We start from the raw sequence: 14,726 nt of genomic DNA, 5'->3' as shown, positions 1-14,726 counted from the left end.
AACGGCTGGGGGGCTTGAAGTCATGGGGTTCGCGTTCACTCGCAACCAAATGTCCATAAAGATGATGATCCATGTGGAGGAAGTCCTCATGGCTTTTCTTTTCTTTTCTTCTCTTCTCCAGTCCTGGAGCTTCTGTGGGAACAAGCATGGTGTCTGTAACTATCTTTCTTTAACATCTCGTATGATAGTCTGTCTGTCCTTTAGTGCCAATTACTCCCTTTATAATTGGTCACTGTGTGTGACTCCCTCATTTTCTTTTTCAAAAACCGAATTTTAGGACAAGACACACTTCCAAATAATGAACCAATGCGAGCCGTCTCGCAGACTGTCCAATTTACCATCCAAATGTTTCAGGATGTAAATAGCATGTGGTTGGCAACCTCAGGGTTACCTGAAACGAAACAAAACTTTTTGAACTAAAATTTCCAAAATGAGGTGTGTGTGGGCCGCGACGGGTAAGAGTTGGATGGAGACCCCGGGTAGGACGGCTACCAATGCCGTGTCTCCCCTACCCGAGCGTAGTTGGCCAGAGGGGGGTTTCCCAGGCAGGGCGGGTCCCAAGCCGTTTCTCCACTGCCTGAGCAACCGACAAGAACGGGCAAGAAATGTAGTCATCGTGGTGGGGCTGCCGTAGTGGTTCTTTCCTTCAAACCAGAAGGGCAGTTAAGAACGGGCGTCTGGTACCTTAACAAGTCTCTGCAGACAAGCTAGTTCCACTGAACTAGTGTCTGGCAATAGTGAGTCTCTGTAGGCAAATCCTCAGAGGTTTTGGCCGAAAAGGCGTGGGACCGTGGAAATTTTTTTTTCCTGTCAGACATACAAACATTTAACAAACTTACAAACAACATAAAACATGCGGCAGGTTCCATCAGAAAGGATACCACTTCTCCCAAGCGGTTCCTTTTAAAACATCATCTGGACACCTCAGTTCTCGGTTGTGAACAGGGTCACAAAGGGGTTCTCGGTTTGGGAGTCAGACCCAAGGTCGTCATCTTCTCCCGGGTGCCAAACTCTTGAGTGTATCAAGGCTGGAAGGTCTGCATGGTGTGAGGTGGGGTCGCTCTCGTAGTTGCGAACGAGTCGGAACGAGTTATCTCGGTGCCAATAGTTGGTGTCTAGTTGTGTGGGGACAGAATCGGTGTCGTCAGTGTGGTTCGGTGGTCGGTGGTGGGGTTTGTTCAGGAAAGTGATCATGAAGGGATCACTCGGATCGTAGTCGGAATCGCTGGGTGTGGGTCCTGTTGCATGGGGATAGTAGGGAGGCGTGCTGTGGCTATCGTCCGAGTCACAGTCGCTGTCTCTGCTGCTGCAGTCTGTGGGCGTTTCGGGGTGGATTGTATATTTAGGGGGTGGAGTCGAGGTCGAGTCCATGGCTGGGATGGACGTGTTGGGGGATGGTAGGGTTACGTTGGATGTGGGCGGGGTGTGGTGTGCTGCGTCGAGCATGACGTGGCGTGCGTGGTTAGACTGTGTTCCATATGCCTTCAGCTGGTTTATATGGAACCATGCAGTCTTACCGTTGGGGTACTTTATTTTATATACGGAAGGGCTTACTTTGTCCGCAATGGAGTACGGACCCGAGTATTTGGGGGACAGGAATGTGCTGGGGTTATATACAGAGAGCATAACTTGCTGTCCTATACTGTACTCAGTCGCATGCACTGTCTTGTCGAAACAAGCCTTGCTCTGTTTCTTTCTGGTGCCCAATTTTACTGCGGCTGCTAGCTGAGCCGCTTTAACATGTTGAACTAATTGCTGTACTGCTTTCTCGTGTGTGAGGGAGCGTCCCTGCGCGTCCTCGACATATATACTGCAACCTGTTATGCGCTTCCCATCCAAGACTGTGGAAGATCCATCCACATAGATCTTTATGAGCTCACACGTGTCCGTGTGCTGGGGGCTCTGGGTTGAACTACCTATCTGTCTGGGGGGTGTTTTAGCAATAAAGGGGCCTGTGTCGTGGTGTGGAGAGATAATTTCACATTCATGGGGGGTTCCGGGGTACTGTAAGTTGTCGGCTAAAAAGGTGTGCGTCTTTGTCCGTTTAACAGTGATGTCCCGTCCCTGCAAGAGAAGGGTCCATCTAGCTACTCTAGTCTGGCTTACTGTACCGTCCTTGAGTCGTCCGTCCAGTAAAAGTCGGGTGGGGGGGTGTTCGGTGAGAATTGTAATGGGGTTCAGTCCGGTAATATATGAAAAATACTGCACTGCCCAAAATACTGCGAGCAGGTGCCTCTCACAGGCTGAAAATCCCTGTTCCACAGCATCTAAAATTCTGGAGGCGTAAGCTACGGGCCTCAACTGGTCGTGCCTTCCTGGAGGAGGACGGCCGAAAGGGTGCAGTCTGTGATTGCTACCTCTATGGCGTAAGGGGAAAGTGGGTTTGGAACTTGTAGTGCGGGGGCTGCTATGAGCGCCTGTTTTAAAGAGTCCACAGCATCCGTATGCTGCGGAAGCCATTCCCAGGGGGCTCCTTTCTTTAGGAGGTCTGAGAGGGGTGCTGCCTTGCTGGCAAAACCGTTAATGTGGTTTCGGCAGTAGCCAACCAGTCCTAAAAACGATCGGAGGGCTGAAACGTTCTGGGGAAGGGGCAATTTAGCAATCGAGTCAATCCTTTTATGCTCGATCTCGCATTCACCATGTGTGATAATTGTTCCCAAATATATCACCTTTTCTTCCAAAATCTGGGCCTTTTTGGGGTTGACTTTACAACCGATTGAGTGAAAGAGTTCCAGGAGTTCGGACAGAAGCTCAATGTGCTCTTCCTTGGTGTCTGTCTGCAGTAGTAGGTCGTCTACATACTGTACAGACATTCGGGGCGAGAGAATTTGGCAAAACCATTTGCCAGCTGTCGGTGGAAAATGGAGGGGGAGTTGTGGAAGCCTTGTGGCAGGCATGTCCACGTGTACTGCTGTGCTTTAAACGTGAAGGCAAATTTGTACTGGCACGCCTTTGCCAATGGAATGGACCAGAATCCATTACTGATATCCAAAACCGTAAAGAATCGGGAATTGAGTCCCTGCATGAGCATGGTCTCGGGACTTGTGGCTACTGTGGGGGCTGCTGCGGGGGTGATTTTGTTGAGTTCCCGGTAATCGATGGTCAGTCGCCATGATCCATCGGGCTTTCTCACTTGCCAAATTGGGGCATTATTAGTGGAGGCTACTGATCTAAGTACGCCCTGCTCTAATAAGCTTTCTATTACCTTGGAGATTTCTCCCTCTGCCTCTTGGGGAAATCCTTACTGTTTTGGGGGTCTAGGGTCAGGTCCTGTTATTTGTATGGAGCCAGTCATCCGTCCACAGTCATGCTTGTGGGTCGCGAATGCTGCCCTGTTCTCTTGCAGAACTGCCCTAACCTGCTTGTCCGTACTAAGCGTGGTCGGGTTGAACCAAAATTCGCCTACTGCGCTAATTTTGTTCGCGTACTCTCCTATGTTGAGCGTTGCGGGGGCTCTTGCGGATTTTGCCATCTTCCAGACACACTGGTTGACTGGATCGAATGAAAGATTATGGGAATTCATTAAATCGATTCCCAGAATGTGTTCTGCTGTGTGGGGCAGGTCAACTAAAACTACGGGGTGCTTGGTGGTGATGTTACTGATTTGAATTGGGATGGGGGCTGTGATGTGTCCCTGCTGTGAGTGGCCTGTAAAGCCGCTGAGGGTGATCGTGGCTGTAGTGGGCCACGTGTCTTTTTGAAACAGGGTGGAGGAATTTATTGTGGTGCGGGACCCTCCTGTGCCCCAGAGAAATTCGATGGGCTGTCCCCGAATTTTCGCTGCAACTACCGGTTGTCCGGACCTATCCCAAAGGGTGTCGCAGACCCAACTGGGGGAGCCCGTACACCGTCAGTCTATTCCGGTCAAGTCCATCTGATCTGAACGGGCGCTAACGCTATGAATGGACTCTGTCTTTTTCTTACTCAGCGTGCCCGTCTGCTGGGCTCTCTGTGGCTTTTTAGGGGCATTGCACTCTCTTGCGAAGTGTCCCAACTGTCCGCAGTTGTAACACTCCTGTGACTTGGGTGGGGGGCTGTTCTTTCCTTCATTCACCTATGCGGGGTTCTGGTGTGTTTTTACTGCCTGCATATCTGCTCCGGCCTGCTTTTCCTCGGGATTCTTGACTGCGGGCTTACTTCGTATAGATTGCTCCCAAGCGCGGGACAATCTTTTCACTACCCACTTCTCATTATGGGCCTCCTCTGAGAGATCATAACTCGCGCAAGCTTTCTGTCCTGTTTCTGTGGCATGGGAGATAAGGGTGCGGGTCCATTTGGCCATGTTGTCTGGGGACAAATGGGCACAGTCTAAGTCTCCAAAGACTGCTGCAAAGTGGATTCACAGGTGTCCAGCAAACGCTGTGGGGTGCTCGGATTTCTTTTGCCTACATTTGTTGAGGCCATCTACGGTGTCACCCCGGTTATACCCGATCGCATCCAGGATCGCGGTATGCATTTCTGCAAGGGTGCCTCCTCCTACATTCTGTGGGTCAGGAAGGGCTGCTGCTACTGAAGGATCTAAACTTAAAACCGTGAGCTTTACATGCTCTCGCTCATCCAAGCCGTACATGGTCACCTGATGCTTTACTGTGGCAAAGAAATGGTGGGGGTCTGAGGTGGGGAGGAACGGTGTGATCTTATCGCATGCGTCCCGTAATTGGGTCACTGTTAAGGGGGTGGAGTGTAGAAATTCCACATTGTCCGATTTGGCTGTGCGGTGGGTGGTTACTGGGTTCATTGGAGCTTGAACTATCTGCTCTGTGGGGGGTTGGGGCGCTTTCCTCTTTTGTGGCTTTCCCTGCGCACATGTTCCCTGAACATATCTCTGCGCTGTTTCATTCAATTCTTCCCAATCAGGGCCGTCTTCCTGATCTAATTTTTCTCCAAAGGTTTCCTGGAAACCTTTCTGAACTGAAAGCAGCGATTGCAGCTCTGCAATCTGCTTCCGGCACTTTGCGTGATCTAGCGTGCTTTGTCTTTGTTCTGTGGTGGCAGCATGGAGTGCCCTTAATGCTGCCTTGAGATCGCTACACTGTCTCTGTAACGCTTCTACCTGCTCTTCTGTTTCTTCACGTACCAGGACTGCACGTTGCGTGTCCTGATAGGCCTTTTCGTATTGAGACTGGAAGCTGCTTAAGTGCGCCAGACAAGACTGGTGAGCCCTTTTGGCATCCTCCACCTCTCCATCTTTTGCTGCCAACTTCCTTCTCAATTCCAAATTTTCTTTTTCTACCTCGCTTACATCGACCGTACTCATTTGATGTATGCCCTCAACTTCTTTCCGGAGCGTCCTAACGACCTCCTCTGTGCCTCGCAATTGTGCCAAGCAGGACACAATTGCCATCGGCTTGCGAGCTTTCCCTAAGCTCTTTTTGTCGATCTCGCTCAGGTTCTCCCACCAAGTATGTCCTCTTCTCCCGGGACCTGATTCCTCGTTGTCACAGAATTCATTCCAAAGGGGCCATCCTTTCCCTTTGAGATATTTCCTGATCTCTTCCTCCCAAATGGGACATTGTCCCACTCTACTGCTGCTGGTCGCTGCGACCGCAAATTCCTCTGGGTTCATTAGGCGCTGCATTGCCATCCTTCCTATCCGAATGCTGCTCTTCAAATTTAGGACAGGGGTATTAAGGCGGTGCTGTAAATACGGGTACGGCTTTCGCTACTTTCCGAAATACAAACTTCCGACAGTTTTGTTGCAACAAGAAATCTATCCGTTTTACCTTATCGCCCTGTTAGTTACACATGCATACACACATTTCCGAATTATGAGTATTGATCAGAACTGCTTGAACACTTGTGGTTTTCTGTTTCAAATTGGATCTCTAATTCAAATTCTTGGGTTCTCCCGGAGTGGTTTTCCACTTCTAGATCGGGTCCCGTCAGGATGTCGCCAAATAATGTTGCTAATTTTCTCCTTGGTTCAATTGCTCTGTTTTATTACCTTTGCTCTCGAGTCGCCAGGTATCTTTATGATACCGCCACGAGGTTCAAGTCCGAGTAATGATCAATAATCCAATCCAATTAGTACGATTTAAATCAAAGCACATTTATTATACACAGTAATCGCTACTCATGCACAAATTCTACGTCTAAGCTACTTCTACAACTAACAGGCCTATACTTAACTTTGAACTGGCCCACAGCCTTTTGTTCGGGTTCTGAGTCTGCGGGATTCGAACTTGGTACGGATTGGTAGTTAGGAGCGCCTAGCTCGTAGCGAGCGTTGAATTAAGACTTACGAGTTCGATGATCACTGGAGTCACTGCACCGGTCACGGTCAATGTTGGTTCGTTGTTGCTGGGTGACCCGGGCAGGAAGAAGAGCGTGAAGAGAGCGAAGAGGTGGAGAAGAAGTGGAGAAGAGAGCGATTTCAACTTGGGGCTCAATTGTTATAGTCCCCAGGGGCTTCCCACCTTTCGGGGCGGACCCTGCACCTGGTCCCAAGTGATTGGACTTTGTCCCAATCGCTTGGTTCGATTTTCTCCAATACTGGAGCGGTTCCCTGATCGATGGGCGGTCTTGAGGTGCTCGTTCACCTCCTTTGCTTTGGCTCCTGCTGGCGCCGAGTAGTCTGGCTTTGCTTTGTGTGTCAAAATGTTGCTTATTGTTCCCGGGGATTGCTCATCAGTATGCAGATGGCTGTTCACTTTGTTATGCTGATGACCGCTGGTATCGATGTTGTCTGGTTTTTGCAGAGGTAAATACGCAGCTGCTGGGTTTTGTCTTGTTGGCTGACTTTCCCATCAGCCTTTGCCGTTCGCCATTTTGAATCGGGAGTTGGCCAATTTAAGTGGCTACAAAGCTTTGGAAGAATATCGGGAATGTAGGACCAATCTGAAACGAGGAGTCAAGAGGGCGAAAAGGGGTCATGAAATATCTTTGGCAAACAGGGTTAAGGAAAATCCCAAAGCCTTTTATTCATATATAAGGAACAAGAGGTTAACTAGAGAAAGGGTTGGCTCACGCAAGGACAAAGGAGGAAAGTTATGCGTGGAGTCAAAGAAAATGGGTGAGATTCTTAACGAGTACTTTGCATCGGTATTCACCGAGGAGAGGGACATGACGGATGTTGAGGTTAGGGATAGATGTTTGATTACTCTCGGTCAAGTCGGCATAAGGAGGGAGGATGTGTTGGGTATTCTAAAAGGCATTAAGGTGGACAAGTCCCCAGGTCCAGATGGGATCTATCCCAGGTTACTGAGGGAAGTGAGAGAAGAAATAGCTGGAGCCTTAACAGATATCTATGCAGCATCCTTGAACACGGATGAGGTACCGGAGGACTGGAGAATTGCTAATGTTGTCCCCTTGATTAAGAAGGGTAGCAGGGATATTCCAGGTAATTATAGAATGGTGAGCCTGACATCAGTGGTAGGGAAGCTGCTGGAGACGATACTGAGGGATAGGATCTATTCCCATTTGGAAGAAAATGGGCTTATCAGTGATAGGCAACATGGTTTTGTGCAGGGAAGGTCATGTCTTACCAACTTAATAGAATTCTTTGAGGAAGTGACAAAGTTGATTGATGAGGGAAGGGCTCTAGATGTCATATACATGGACTTCAGTAAGGCATTTGACAAGGTTCCCATGGTAGGCTGATGGAGAAAGTGAAGTCTCATGGGGTCCAGGGTGTACTAGCTAGATGGATAAAGAACTGGCTGGGCAACAGGAGACAGAGAGTAGTAGTGGAAGGGAGTTTCTCAAAATGGAGAACTGTGACCAGTGGTGTTCCACAGGGATCCGTGCTGGGACCACTGTTGTTTGTGATATACATAAATGACCTGGAGGAAGGTATAGGTGGTCTGATTAGCAAGTTTGCAGATGACACTAAGATTGGTGGAGTAGCAGATAGTGAAGAGGACTGTCAGAGAATACAGCAGAATATAGATAGATTGGAGAGTTGGGCAGAAAAATGGCAGATGGAGTTCAATCCGGGCAAATGCGAGGTGATGCATTTTGGAAGATCCAATTCAAGAGTGAACTATATGAAAAATGCCCTGGGGAAAATTGATGTACAGAGAGATCTGGGTGTTCAGGTCCATTGTACCCTGAAGGTATACTGCGTACAGTTCTGGTCTCCACATTATTAAAATGATGTGGATGCTTTGGCGAGGGTGCAGAGGAGGTTCACCAGGATGTTGCCTGGTATGGAGGGTGCTAGCTGTGAAGAGAGGTTGAGTAGATTAGGATTATTTTCATTAGAAAGACAGAGGTTGAGGGGGGACCTCATTGGGGTCTACAAAATCATGAGAGGTATAGACAGGGTGGATAGCAAGAAGCTTTTTCCCAGAGTGGGGGACTCAATTATTAGGAGTCACGAGTTCAAGGTGAGAGAGGAAAAGTTTCAGGGAGATATGCGTGGAAAGTTCTTTACGCAGAGGGTGGTGGGTGCCTGAAACGCATTGCCGGCGAAGGTGGTAGAGGCGGGCATGATAGCATCATTTAAGATGTATTGAGACAGCTCTTTTCTCTCCCTACAGATGCTGCCAGACCTGCTGAGATTTTCCAGTATTTTCTCTTTGAATACAAAGAGCGCTTTGAGCTAGTGGTGCAGTACAGATAGGTTGAAGAATTTCTGTGAAGATTTCTGCAGCTGTTTTGTGACTTGAAGGTGATATTGATGGATCAACACCATTAAGACAGTTGTTATCAGAGTTGAGGAGGATCTCCAGACGTGTGGTCATCTTGATGCTGATGCATTTTGGGTTGGTCGGGTACTGCTGTTGGCCAAGGATTAAGAACCGAGATGCAGAGAAACATCTTCACCCAGAGGGCGGTGAACCTGTGAAATTCTCCACCACAGAAGGCTGGAGGCCAAGTCACTGAATATATTTAAGATGGAAATAGACAATCTAGATTCCAAATTGTCAAGGATATGGGAAGAGCACGTGAGTATGACTTTGTGACAGAGGGTGGAGCAGACTCAAAGGGCCAAATGACCTACTCCTGTTCCTATTTTCTATTCTTCTATTTAATGAGCAATTTATAATTTATATTGAATCCAATGTGTTTGTCAATTCATGTTTAATTTACATTGATTTTGATTTGGTTATAAAATAATAGTTATAGTAATAGTTATAAAAAGTAAAATCTTTTCCATTGGCTTTGTCATGGGAGGATTCATTCAGTAAATGTGGTTCTTTGGTTTATTAGTCTCCATGGGGATCATAACATGGGACATAAAATTATAACTTGTGAGGAACTTGCAAAGCATATTAAAAACTGTATATTTGGGCTTTCCTTTAAATCCAGCCCAATGTAATAAGAGACATCAGTATAACTTAAAACCAGCACTTGTACTACTCACCATCCTTTGATCATCAAATTCAGAATCAACACCCAAGATGTTTTGAACATCAACTCGTGGGTACTTCTTTTTCATAAAACTGATTACATTGTCCGCAGTAAGTGATTCCCCATCCTGTACTTGATTGTATATCTGCAAGAATAAAGAATGGTGTGAACAATCGAGAACACATAAAGGGCAATTTTAATTTTATTTTGTTAATTATTTCACACACAAAAGTTGTCAAAATCCATGACTCAACAATGCAATTTAACTCCATTTAACAATTTCCTGATTTGGCAAGCATTCATCAATATTCAGGTACTATTCATCTCATGAAAGGTGCATAAGAGCACTACCGTTAAACTAGGGAAGGATAAAAAAAAATCACCCAGAGTCTCTGCTATCTGTAATCTCCAGTATCTACATTTACTGATATGCAAATCTTGAATAAAAACAGAAACAGTTATAATCCTCATTGTTACGATAAATAGTGGTGAGGATGAAGGCATAACACTACTTTCCTGCTGAATTTTTCTACCCTAACTCCGCAAGTAAGATTGCAGCGAGCTTCGATTGCCCCCTTCAACAAAATGTTTTGCACAGGTGGAGCTTGTTCCTTATCACCTTTCCCTCTGATGGGTGCTATTTGGAACCACAGATAACGCTTGGCAGTAGTCCCTGGGATAGTGAGGGGCATTTTTCTGATGGAGAAATCATCGTCTCTCATCCAGTTTCAACTCAAACACTTTTATATCCCCTTGGTTGGTTGAGGCTTCTAGTAGAGGATTTGCTCATTATGTGCGTCCGCCCCTTTAAGTGCTGACCCATCTCTTCTCTTGTCATGCCATGACAATCATCTCACAGAAACATTGCTCAGGGTCATGCAAAGGTATCCCGTCATAAATGCATCACGGCTTCCACCTAGAAATTGTACTGATGACGTGGTAAAGTCAGACGTGGTGCCCCCCACTCCCTCCAAACATGTAAATGTACACATTCCCACAAGCATTAGGACCTTTAAAAGAGAAAAGGTAAGAAAATAGGATAAAAATATTCTGCAACCGATGACACAGAACAGAAATGAAGACATAACCAACATCACTTAATTCTTTTCTTTAAAATATTTCATTTAAACTCTTATCATTTATATAGAAAGTCCAAAAATTACAAACAACAGCAAACTAAACTATAAAAACAATAGTCTAGGAAACCCCCTCACTTTTCCCCTACCCGCTTCTAACAGCTAACAATGACTAATTCCTTAAAGTACAATATGAACGGTTGCCATCTACGGTAGAATCCTTCAATTGACCCCCACAGTATATTTGACCTTCTCAAGGTGCAAAAACTACATTAAGTCACCTAGTGATGCCGAGGCGCTAGGTAGCAACTCAGGAGGATGCACCTCCGAGCAACTAGCGAGACGAATGCCAAGGCATCCGCCCCCGCCCACAACTCCGGCATGGTTCACACCCCAAATATAGCCACTAAAGGACAGAGCTCCAGTTCAATATGCAGAATTGCCGATATGGTGCTGAAAAAAGAGACCCAGAAACCCTCAAGCTTGGGACAGGACCAGAACATGTGTGTGTAGTTTGCAGGCCCTCTTGCAGCGCTCACACCTATCCTCAATCCTCTCAATGGAACAACTCATTCTGGCCTTGATGAGGAGCATCCTAAACACTACCTGAGGCTGGATCAGATTCAACCTCGCACATGATGACGTAGGTTTCACCCTGTGGAAGTACTCACTCCACACCTCCTCATCCAGCATGAATCCCAACTCCTCCTATCATTTGGACTTCACCCCCTCCACTGAGGCTGACTCTTCCCCCAAAACCTTCCATAGATGCCGGGTGTACTCCCCTCTTCCAACCCTGAACATGAAAGAACCCTATCCACCAAGGTTGAAGTTGGCACCACCGGAAATGTCAGAAATGTCCGAACAAAATTCCAAACCTGGAGGTACCTAAGCTCGTCCGACCACAAGAGCCTGACTTTTTCTTTCAGCTCCTGCAGGCTGGCAAACAGCCCCTCCAAAAATAAATCCTTCCACCCCCAAATCTGGCATCCAACTTCACAGGTTCGAATAAGTGGGGGCAGCACGGTAGCATTGTGGATAGCACAATTGCTTCACAGCCCAGGGTCCCAGGTTCAATTCCGGCTTGGGTCACTGTCTGTGCGGAGTCTGCACATCCTCCCCGTGTGTGCGTGGGTTTCCTCCAGGTGCTCCGGTTTCCTCCCACAGTCCAAAGATGTGCAGGTTAGGTGGATTGGACATGATAAATTGCCCTTAGTGTCCAAAATTGCCCTTAGTGTTGGGTGGGGTTACTGGGTTATAGGGATAGGGTGGAGGTGTTGACCTTGGGTAGAGTCGGTGCAGACTCGATGGGCCTAATGGCCTCCTTCTGCACTGTAAATTCTATGATACAAATAGGGCCCTCCTAGACGTTGATGCCACCTTCAAATGCTGCTGGAGTTACCTCCATATTTGTAAAGTGGAGACAACCACCGGGTTTGAAGACTACTCTCCCGGAGCAAAAGGCAAAGACACCCCCAAACTGGGCCCTCTTGCAGCCAGAAATGTCAATTTATTTATAACATTGGACAAAACATTTTTTTAAAATTTAGAGTACCCAATTCATTTTTTCCAATTAAGGGGCAATTTAGCATGTTCAATCCACCTGCCCTGCACATCTTTGGGTTGTGGGGGCAAAACCCACGCAAACATGGGGAGAATGTGCAAACTCCACACGGGCAGTGACCCAGAGCCAGGATCGAACCTGGGACCTCGGCGCCGTGAGACTGCAGTGCTACCACTGCGCCACCGTGCTGCCCTAACATTGGACAAAACATGACAGCAGAGGCCATCAGGACATTTTCTTTTACACGTTTTAATGCATTATGACACTTTTGACAATTGGAAAAGTAATGTATGACAACAATTACACAATTCTGGTTAAAGTAAGAGTCAACTTACGTTTGCAGAACAGATCCCCATGATGAATACCCACATTTAAAACACATGTATGTACAATAAAGCATCTAATAATGACATTCAAAGTTGTCAAAGGTTTTTACACCTATATTTTAGAATGCTCCACACTCCTCAGCACACACCCAGCTGTTTGCGCTGGCCATAGAGCCATTGCTGATGGCTTTCAGGGGGTCGGCGGAGTGGCGGAGGATTATATGGGGACAGAGGGAGCATTGGGTGTCACTCTATGCCGATGACCTCTTGCTGTATGTTTCAGATCCGTTGGAGAGTATGGGAAGGATTATGGGCCTGCTGGGGAGGTTCGGTTGGTTCTCAGGGTACAAACTGAATGGAGGGAAAAGTGAGGTATTCCCGGTGAATGAGCTGGGACAGCTAATTTAGGGAGGATGTCATTTACGGTAGCGAAGGATAGGTTTAGGTATTTGGGGATTCAGGTAGTGAGGGAATGGACGGGGCACCATGAGTAGAACTTAACAAAGCTAGTGGAGGAAGCCAAAGAGGATCTTAAGAAGTGGGGTTCACTGCACTTAATGTTGGTGGGGAGGGTCCAAGTGGTGAAAATGAATATTCTGCCGAGGTTCTCTTTCAGGCTCTCCCGATCTTTAAGTGGACACGATCATCTCAGACTTTGTATGGGTGAGTAAGATGCCGAGGGTGGGGCGGACCCTGCTACAGAGGCAGAGGCAGCAGGGGGGTTGGCGTTGTCGAACCTGCTTCATTATTATTGGGCGGTGAATTTGGACAAGGTGCGGCGGTGGTGGGAAGGAGAAGGTGTAGAGTGGGTTAGGATGGAGGAGGAATCTTGTAAGGGGTCTAGTTTGAGGGCTATGGTGGCGGCAGCATTGCCAATGGCTCCGAGTCGGTATTCAGAGAGCCCAGTAGTGCAGTCCATGGCGAAGATATGGAACCAGCTGAGGAGGCATTTTAGGGTGGAAGGGATGTTGGTGCTAACCCCGCTGTGCGACGATCATGAGTTTGAGCCAGGGGGGATGGATAGTGTATGCAGGAGGTGTAGGGAAGTGGGGCTGGTCAAGGTGAGGGATTTGTATTTGGAGGAAGATTTGGCCAGTTTGGAGGAGCTAAGGGAGAAGGTAGAGTTGCCGAGGAGGAGTGAGTTCAGGTATCTGCAGGCTAGAGACTTTGCGCAAAAGGTCTGGAGGGTTGCCGGGATACACTCTGCTTGAGCGACTATTGTTTCCGGATGTGGAAGTGGAGGAAAGAATTGGGGATATATACAAGTGGCTGGGGAAGCAGGGAGGTGAGCGGGTGGTGAAGATCAAGGAGAAACAGGAAGCGGATTTGGGAGGGGAGATCAACTGGGGAGTATGGAGTGAGGCACTACGAAAGGTAAACGGGACCTCCTCTTGTGCAAGGATGAGCCTGATAAAATTTAAGGTGGTGCACAGAGTGCATATGACTCGGGCAAGAATGAGTGGGTTCTTTCAGGGGGTAGCAGATGAGTGTGAGACGTGTAGGCAGGGGCCAGAAAATCATGCGCAAATGTTTTGTGGTTACAAAAAAGTGGGAAGATTCTGGGCGAGAGTGTTCGCGATCTTAGCCAGTGTAGTGAAGGAAGAGGTGGACCCGGACCCTTTGGTGGTGATATTTGGGGTTTCAGAGAAGCCGGAGCTCATGGAGAGAAGGAAGGTCGATGTTGTGGCCTTCGCCCTCTGATTGCACGGCGGCAAATTTTGCTGGAGTGGCGGTCGGCATCGCCACCGGTGGTAGCTGCCTGGTTGGGTGACCTGATGGGCTTCTTGCGGTTAGAGAAGATAAAGTATGAGTTAAGCGGTTTAGCAGAGGGGGTTGAGTAAAGGTGGGGGATGTTTGTGACTGTGCTTGAGTAGCTTTTTGTCGCAGGTGGGTGGGGGAAAAAGGGGGAAAATTTGTACAGACTCTATTTTTCTTGCAGGGAAGCATGTTTCCCGGGATGTTTATTTCCTGTAACTGTTTTGATACATGTTTGTAATAAAATACATTTAAAAAAAAACAAAGATTCACTGCAGGTTTAGCGTAACGTCTCTACTTATCAATTCTAGCCCTCTAGAAATAAATTTTGTTACAGTCCAATATGCTGCCATCCTCAAATCAAGAAAAGACCATTGCAAATAAACTAACTTCTATACTTCCAAATGACTGTAAGTTTTATTAAAGAATTATGTAAATAAGAATGCAATTTATAAATTTAAATTGGTACGAAATTACATTCGCACAACCGGGTCCAATATTCCCTATGACCTAAAAACTGCCAGGATAATTTTCTTATTCACCGTTTAGCTTGTACACTGGGGTGAATTGTCCACTCATTATAGAAGCAATCAAATTCTTATGTCTATTGAACTCAATGAAAATTACTGTTTCCATAGGCAATGCGCCTACTGCCGAAACAGTAAAGCCAAAATTATCCACATAATTGGTCTTAGAAATAGAATCATTACA

General features: G+C 47.1%; 1 protein-coding gene across 2 annotated transcripts in view; it reads right to left on the bottom strand.

Moving 5' to 3' along the window:
- Positions 1-14,726, bottom strand: part of LOC140391602 (UDP-glucose:glycoprotein glucosyltransferase 2-like) — a 731,169-nt gene that overhangs the window by 220,669 nt on the left and 495,774 nt on the right. For both annotated transcript variants that reach the window (XM_072476257.1, XM_072476258.1), the window contains exon 17: positions 9,308-9,439. In XM_072476257.1, coding sequence (XP_072332358.1) covers positions 9,308-9,439 — 132 coding nt within the window. The remainder of the gene's footprint in view (positions 1-9,307; positions 9,440-14,726) is intronic.

This window comes from Scyliorhinus torazame, chromosome 15 (assembly GCF_047496885.1).
Source record: "Scyliorhinus torazame isolate Kashiwa2021f chromosome 15, sScyTor2.1, whole genome shotgun sequence".
In the NCBI taxonomy this organism is placed as follows: domain Eukaryota; kingdom Metazoa; phylum Chordata; class Chondrichthyes; order Carcharhiniformes; family Scyliorhinidae; genus Scyliorhinus; species Scyliorhinus torazame.
Note: the sequence above shows the minus strand (reverse complement) of the source record. Positions and strands in the feature narration are given on the sequence as shown.